At 53.2% G+C, this 7,668-nt stretch overlaps 1 protein-coding gene across 1 annotated transcript; it reads right to left on the bottom strand.

Moving 5' to 3' along the window:
• Positions 1-304: 304 nt before the first annotated feature.
• KAZALD1 (Kazal type serine peptidase inhibitor domain 1) lies at positions 305-5,814 on the bottom strand. Its single transcript, XM_082611782.1, has 7 exons — positions 5,585-5,814; positions 4,773-5,106; positions 3,837-4,682; positions 2,873-3,441; positions 1,569-1,729; positions 1,341-1,488; positions 305-1,156 (listed from the first exon to the last, which is right to left on the bottom strand). The coding sequence occupies exons 4-7, from the start codon at positions 3,387-3,389 to the stop codon at positions 1,062-1,064; spliced, it is 921 nt and encodes a 306-aa protein (XP_082467908.1). The 5' UTR covers positions 3,390-3,441; positions 3,837-4,682; positions 4,773-5,106; positions 5,585-5,814; the 3' UTR covers positions 305-1,061.
• Positions 5,815-7,668: the final 1,854 nt, after the last annotated feature.

Here is a 7,668-nt window from a genome sequence, read left to right as displayed (position 1 = left end):
TGGGTCCTACCCACATAGATCTGGTTTCCCACTCTGCCTGGGGAGGGGACAGAGGGGCAGGCACTCTATCTCCAGACCAGCCCCAATGGAGTGCAGACTGGGAGGATACCCTCCCTCCCGACCAGATGGCTCCAACCTTCCTGCCTGGGGCAGGGGGAGGCCCCAGCTCAAGCTTCCTCTACATCTGGCAGGCATGTGCTTAGAGAGCAGGACCTACAGCTTCTGGAAGCCAGAGTCCTACTACCCTGGGAGGCCTCCCAGAGAAATGCGGTCTCTGTGTGCAAATCTGCATGAAACATCTGTCTCAGTTTGTTCATAAATCTTTATTGTGTGCCTACTGTGCCTAGTCTTGTGCTAGGCATCGTCCAGTACAAAGTGGTATAATATATGGTACTGCCCTCATGGAGTTCCCAGAATGACAGGAAAATCAGACATGCCCAAATGCCCATCTTAGTGCACTGAGCTAAACCATGCTCCATCGTGCCTTCCTGGACAGCAGATGGCAAACAGCAAAGAGAACTGCAGTTAGTATGTGCAACTGGGACTAAGAGAGAGGGAAATTTTCTAGAAGGTGAGTTTCAAGAAAGGGTAGACTGAGGCTAGGCAAAGACTGGGGACTAGAAAAATAACAGCAGGAGCTGTGCAGAAGGGCAGTCAGGAGACTGGCTGAGCAGAGCTGGAGGGAGGGCTGCTGGAAAGAAGTGGAGGATCCTGGTGTCTGCACCCCTTGTGTCAGCTCCACTCCTCCCCACCCCTACCCCCCACCCGCCACTCAGCCTAGAGACCAGCAGGCAGCTATTGCCTAATGCCTGGTTGGTCCACACAGGAGACTGTCCCGGCCAGAGCACCTCCTGCATGGGCCCCTCTGCATCCCACCTCCCCTAGTCTCTGCCTCTCTCCTTACCCTCCAACTTTTGTCTCTCCCACCACCATCACATCTCCCCTACTAAGGGCATTAAAGCAATCTGTGAAGGGGCCCTGCTCCCCCTTTCCAGATCTTTTCAAAAGCAGGGTTGAAAACTATCCCCACTCACCCACCCCCATGGGCCACGGCTCTGGACCTAGTAGTAATCCTCGGCCTCTTCACTCTCAGCCTCCTTCTCAGAAAACAGGTGCAGGAATGACAGCTGGGGGATGCCTGTGGAGTTCAGCTGGTCTGCAAACACATGGGGACAAAGGAGAGAGAACAGGAAACAGGGCTGTCAGTGCCCATGTATCCCAGGCTGTGAGAAAGCCATGCTTGTGTGTGTACCCACATGCATATACACACATGGACACACATTCAAGGGCATGAATCCACCACCTTCCCCCAGCCCCCAGAGCTCAGGGCTCTCCCTTACCCAGTGTGAGCACTGTCAGGCTAGCTGGGGCCTCGACCTGGCCGAGGGCATTGCGGGCCAGGCAGCGGTAGATGCCCTCATCGCTAGGACGCACAGCCTGGATCTGCAGCCAGCCCGTCACCTCAAACCTCTGGGGTCCACCCCTAAACTGGAGCCAGGAGGAGTCAGCAGCATCGTTCTAGAGGGACCGTGGGCTGCCCCGGGGAGGCCTCTGCTCCCTGTCCCTACCTGCACAGAGATGTGGGGGTCATCCCCTGGCAGCTGAATGTCCAAGCCGTCCTTTCTCCACTCGATGGAAGCCATGGGGTAGGCAAACACTTCACAGCCAAAGATCACATCCTGCCCCGTCACGTTCCAAATGTCATATGGATGTGCCACAATCTGGGGCTCTGGGGGTGGAGATAGGAGGCCTAAGAACAGGATGGCACATCCAGCCCAGCAAGGACCCCATATACAAACCATTTTGAATGTGTTTGTGAGGGAACACATATATGCTGAAGTAAATACACATCCATAAGCATGACATGACACATACACAAATGTAGCTGCAGGTACGTACAAGGGTGGGAACACAGAGATGGAAATGCACAGGCAGACAAGATGCACAAACAAGTACAGAGACCCACACCTCAGCTTGGCAACCACACTCTGTCCCTGATTGCTCCCCTGTCCTCATTCCACCCTCTAGGCCCCTACCCTGCTGGATTTGTAAGCAACACCTCCCTCACCCACACCCTCCCCCTTCTCTAACCAGGTCTTGCTGCCAAAGGCCCGAAGATCAGCCCTTCCCCCACCCCACCTTGGTGGGGGGGGCAGTCCACGTGGCAAAGGCAAGGACACTGAAATCAATCTGGGCAGCAGGCAGAAAGCCTGGGGTCGTGGGGAGACCCTCCCGCAGAGCGTTTACTTTCCCAGCAGCCCCAGCCAAGCCAGACCCCTCAAAGGCGCTCAGGAAGTGAAGGTTACTAGAGCTGCCAAAGAAAACTTGAGGCTTGAATAGCCCTCAGCCCGCTGGGATGGGGGAGGAGGAGCTAGAAGAGCCCCCCTGCTCCACTAAACCCTAAACGCAGAGGAAAGGGGAGGGCGGGCAGAGGCCCGGAGACTAGGTTAACTAAGCACTGGCTCTACGGAGCCGCCCAAACGAAACCTGATTGCATCTCACAGGAACCCAAGTTTCCCTGCCTGAATTCTAGTGGTCTGGGCAAAGTCTGAGAGTCTCTCTTCACTCTCTCAATTTTGAGGCCAAGCGTTGGCTATGTGCCTGCTCTCTCAGAGGGTTGGTCTCTGCCAGCCGGGTCTGGAGCTTTCACGCGCCCCAACGCACGCTGCTTATTGACAAAGCTCCGGACCCGCACCTTCAGGCGGTGGCTTCTGAGGACCAGCCCCGAGAGCAAACTCCTATAATGGACTCGAGGCCTCCCTGGCGTCATCTTTTTCGCTCAGCTGGCCAGAGACCAATGCTGTCGGGGACCGGGGTGCAACGCCTTGAGGAAACCCAAGTGCCGGGGGTCGGGGTCGTGGGCCGTGCGTACCCGATTCGCAGGGCCCGGGGTGCGCCACGGTGAGGTTGGCGTCCGGCCGAGCGCGGGCCGCCTCCTGCAGGCGGCAGATCTGAGCGTAGGTGCGGCCGTCGGAACCGCAGAGAGGGCGCTGCGAGCGGCAGGCACACAGTGGCTCGGGCACCTCTCCGCGGCTCAGGTCGCCACCAGCGTCCAACTGGCACTCAAGCTGCTCGCCGCAGCGCCCGTAGAAGTGGGCACTGGGGTCCAGGTCGCAGAGCTGGCCCTCGAGATTGGCGCATTCCCAGCAGCAGCCGCACGCGTCGCGCACCCGGCCGGCCAGGCAGCCCCGCGGCGAGGCGCACTCTTCTGGCCGGCAGGGAGCGCAGCCCTCGCCCTCCGCCAGCAGCCGTAGCCAGCCGCGCCGCAGGTAATCGGGGCCTAGGGATGGCCGCGCGCCAGCCGGGGTCGGCGTCCGCACCACCAGGAGTAGCAGCAGCAGCAGCAGCAGCACGGGCAGCGGCAAGGCAGCTGCGGGCGGCTGGGGCATGATTAGCTGGAAGCCTTGAGAGTACTAGGGGCTTCAGCGCGTGCGTGGCACCCTGCCGGGGATGGAAACCAGGTCAGGAGGTCAGAAGCAACCTCCTTGTCACTCGTACCAACTTGGACCCTAGCACTGCCCCCTCCCCTGCTACCTTGGAGTCAAGTGTCGAAGGGTCATAGGAGGGGTCATCCAGTTACGCTGGGTGGTAACTGATTGGGCTGTTCTTGGGGGTTGGGGAGAGGTGAGAGGAGGGAGTGATAAAGCTCAAGCACACACGCGCACCACCACTACCACCACCCATCCAACTTCGAAGCTTCCTGCCCTAGAGATGGGTGGGAATGGCTGGTCCCAGGAGGAAGGAGTTGTTAATAAGGGTGGAAAGGGGGTGGGGCGGGGGAGGGTGTGTGTGTTGGGGTGGGGGTGGGGTGATGCCCTGGGGCCCAGAGCGCTCACCTGGTGTCCGGGACTATGCCCCTCAGAGCAGCCGTGACTCCTGTCCGAAAAAGCAGGCAGTGGAAAGGAATCGGGTGGGCCCGCCAGCCACCTCTGCTCCGACTTGAGAATCTCTGACAGAGTCCACGGACTTGCACTCAGGGAGCAGCTCCTCCGCCCCCTCTCCCCGCCCCTCGACGTTGCATACCCCACCCCCTCCCCTAGTTCTGAAGCTGCCAATTTTATGCAGCCGCACGGGACCCTCCTGGGCCACTTCCCCCTAGCCTGGTCCAAACTCACAGTAAGCACAGAACAGCAGTAACCGGACACCCAAGCTGGGAAAGGACTAGAGATGGGGTGGAGTGCGGGTTCGGAGTAGGGGATGGGAGGGTGGGGGGTAGCTGGGAAGTTAGAGTTGGTTGAAAGGCTAGGCACTGTCCCATCTGACTTTACAGTCCCATCCGCTAAAGCAGCTGCAAAATGACGAGGTAGGAATTCTTGTGCCAAGTCGGGCGCTCCTGCAGGGCAGAGCCAACCAACGTCGTCTCCCCGCAGCCCTGGGGCGATTACAGGCTTGTCCACCCCACTTCCCCACCAAGTCGCGGACCAGAGACTCGTTGTTTACTTCTGCCTCCTCACATCTGGCCTCCTCCTCCCTCCCCACATCCGGCAGGTGCTTCAACCCGAGGAGGAGCCGGGTGATTATAGAGGTCCCAGCCGACCGGCGGCCGCTGTCGGAGAGGTGGGCGGGGCGCCTCCCCAGTGGGCAGCGCTCCGGGTCAGAATTACAGGTTATGGTTGCTAGGCCGGCAGGGCCAGAGGCATTCGGTCTCGCGGCCGCCACCGGCGCCACCGTGGCACTTTGGGCTGGGGGCGGGGAGGAGAACATTCCTGGAGGCCCGTCCTCCGTACCGGGGGTCTGCCAGGCCCCGCCCCGGCCTGCCCCCAGCGGCTTACAGAAACCGCGCTGCAGTCCAGTTTGTAGGGGACGGAGACGGAGCTTTGCAGCCAGGCAGGGGACGTTATTCAGTCAGGCTCGCTCCGGAAGGACCTGGCCCGGGGTGGACACCGCCCTCTCCATCAACCGCGAAGTTGGCGGCCGGGTCTCGGCCTCTGGACCGCCCAGGAGGACTGGCTCCGCATGCGCACCGGGTGCCGGGGGCGTCGAGCTCTCGGAAGCGGTCAGAGACTCTCTCTCCTGACCTGAACGCAGCCAAGCCCCTTCATTTAGGGGTTTCCTCGAAGGGCTCTACTGAGGTGGGCGTAGCCAGATACACAGTCACCCTGGTCTCTAAAACGCAGAAGAGTGAAGGGAAGTAAACTTCACGCGAGGTCTCGTAACTGTCGCGAGAATCAAAACAGGAAGGAAGTCTAGGAATTCAGAACAGGAAAAGCCCGCGGGTTTTAAACCAGAAAAAGAATGGGTGGAGCCCGGTAAGGCTGATAGTTGTGGGTAATTCCTTGTCCTTGGCCCTGGGGGCCAACTGAGAGTGTCGACCTGGGGCAGAAGTTAACTGTAAGAGAACTGCGGGAAGCCCTGAAAAAAAAGGGGGATGGGGGACTTGAAATTGCGGAGCTGACTAATGGAGCCACCCAAGGACAGGTCTCTGGCTCTGGTTTACAAAGTACCATGAGGACTGAGATCGATGTCCGGGTTACAGAGCAGAAGCAGTCCGGAATCTCTTAATGAATTGTTACTAGCTTCTAAAACCAGGAGCCAATATTTAAATAACAAACTCCACAGATCTAGAAACTCTTCACTTACCCACCTTGTTGTAGCCGGTTGTTTACTTTCAGTCTCTGCTGTGCTCTTTGCGCCTGGTATTAGGAACTGTGACTAACTCACCACTGTATCTTGTGAACCTAGCCCCTCTTCTGGCAGCACAATAAATTGTCGGTAAATATGTGTGGATTAAATGTGAAAGACTTTTCCTGAGTGTAAAAGTCAAGTTTAACGTGGATTTTCGGAGTCGCTGACGAAGGCTGGATAGACAGGGAACGAGCGCCCTCTGGTGGTCTTGCGGTTCGTGACGAGAACAGGACCATGCATACAGTAGGCACCAAAGTTGTTGACTCTACAGGACATCTTCTTTTATTAAGTAAAGATTTGTTTCAGGAAAACTCCACATATTGTAAAAATACGTTTAGAAGGGAATTTTTTGCATAAGACACAATTTGAAAGTTTAGATACTTTCCCAGATCCCCATCATCTGACACTTTATCCACTAAGGCTCCAAAACACATTCAGTAACATCTATTCGCATCGTAAATAGTAAATAAATAAATAAATTTAATAAATTTGCATACTTATACTTTGAAAATGTTGACTCAGTTTGACCGGATCATGCAAAACTGTTGGGCCACAGGAAAAGGATTCTCTTAATTCAGATGATGTGACCACTGCAAGGAAAGAAGCCAGGTGGCAGCATCTTTTGCATCGGCATGAGGGAGACTAGATTCAGGTGAGGAGGGTGAAGTTAAAATTTGTTGAAGAACATAATCCTGCCTCTTTCCTCTCCTTACTCTTTCCTGTAGATATTTGTTCTGAAGAAGGAATGGGGTGTAGAATATAGTTTGCTTTCCACTGTGAACCATAGCCTGGAGTTCACGGTTATCATACGTTTACTTTCTTTCAGCCACTGACCCATGAGATAATTGTTAAATATAATGACAGAATGAAATGGGTCCTAGACAAATGAACAACATAAGATGAAACACAGCATAAAGGATCAGTTTGGTAAGAAATTACTTGGGAGGACCCTCACATTCTAACCTGTCACTTCTTGAACCCTATTTTGACACAACTAGTGAAAATTATAGGGTTGCAACTTTGGAAAAAGCAGAAGTGAAATAGATCGTCCAGACTGACCCGTTAGAAATGGATACAGAGGAATTGTGCTTCCAGTGAACATTAGAATCAGTTAAGTCAAAAAAGTTTGAACATAAATAATTAAGACGGAATACCTTGTAGCTACCTACTACGACAAATTGGTGAACTCAGTCAAAATGAAAAATACATGTTGGAAAATAGAGTTAAGTGAAAAGGAGAAGTATATGAATACTGATCATAGCTGTGTAAATATTTATTATATATATCATCAACAAACACCCTAAGAGAGTGTGGAACAAGGCAAATGGTTGAGTATAATGCTCACAATCCTTTATTTTGTAAAATTATTTTTCATAATAAAAAAGTAGAGTCTACTTTTATAGGTAAATTAGGATGTTGAGATAAATGTAGAAAGTTGGGCTAACCAGGTGGGAAGATAAGCATTATAATTCAGCAACAAAAAGCGTTACCAAATGAAAGCTGGAACACCCAGCAGACTAGCTCTCTGGAATACCAAAACATTAAGGCAAGTTGAACGAGCTTTAAGACATGCAGAAAGAAATCAGGTGAAAATTTTCTTCAGCTTACTTTTCTTATGTCACAGGAGGCAACTCCTTCCCCCAGTCTCCCAGTTTCCCATCCACCTTTGAGATGGAAATCATAGCCCCATCTGACCTAACAATGTGGCCACATTTTGTATTGATAAACTTAGAAGTGATGTAAAATCATTGACTCTACATTTCTGTTCTCTTTGTTTTTAACCTTTTTTTTTAAATTTTGAAATATAACAGACAAGCAGAAAAGTGCACAAAGTAGATATAGAGTTTGATTAATTATTACAAAATAAACACTCGTGTGATCATCATCCAGATCAAGAAATACAACATTGTTAACACCCCCAGAAGCCCCCATCATGATTAATCCCTCCTTTTCCCCCTGGATAACCACTTCTAAACTCTATATTTTCATTTTACCTGGTTTTGACTTTTATATAAGTTAGGATACACCTAGGAATGGAATTGC

Source organism: Mesoplodon mirus, assembly GCF_964341445.2.
Source record: "Mesoplodon mirus genome assembly, chromosome: 2".
NCBI lineage: Eukaryota > Metazoa > Chordata > Mammalia > Artiodactyla > Ziphiidae > Mesoplodon > Mesoplodon mirus.
This window is presented reverse-complemented; position numbering and strand designations above follow the sequence as displayed.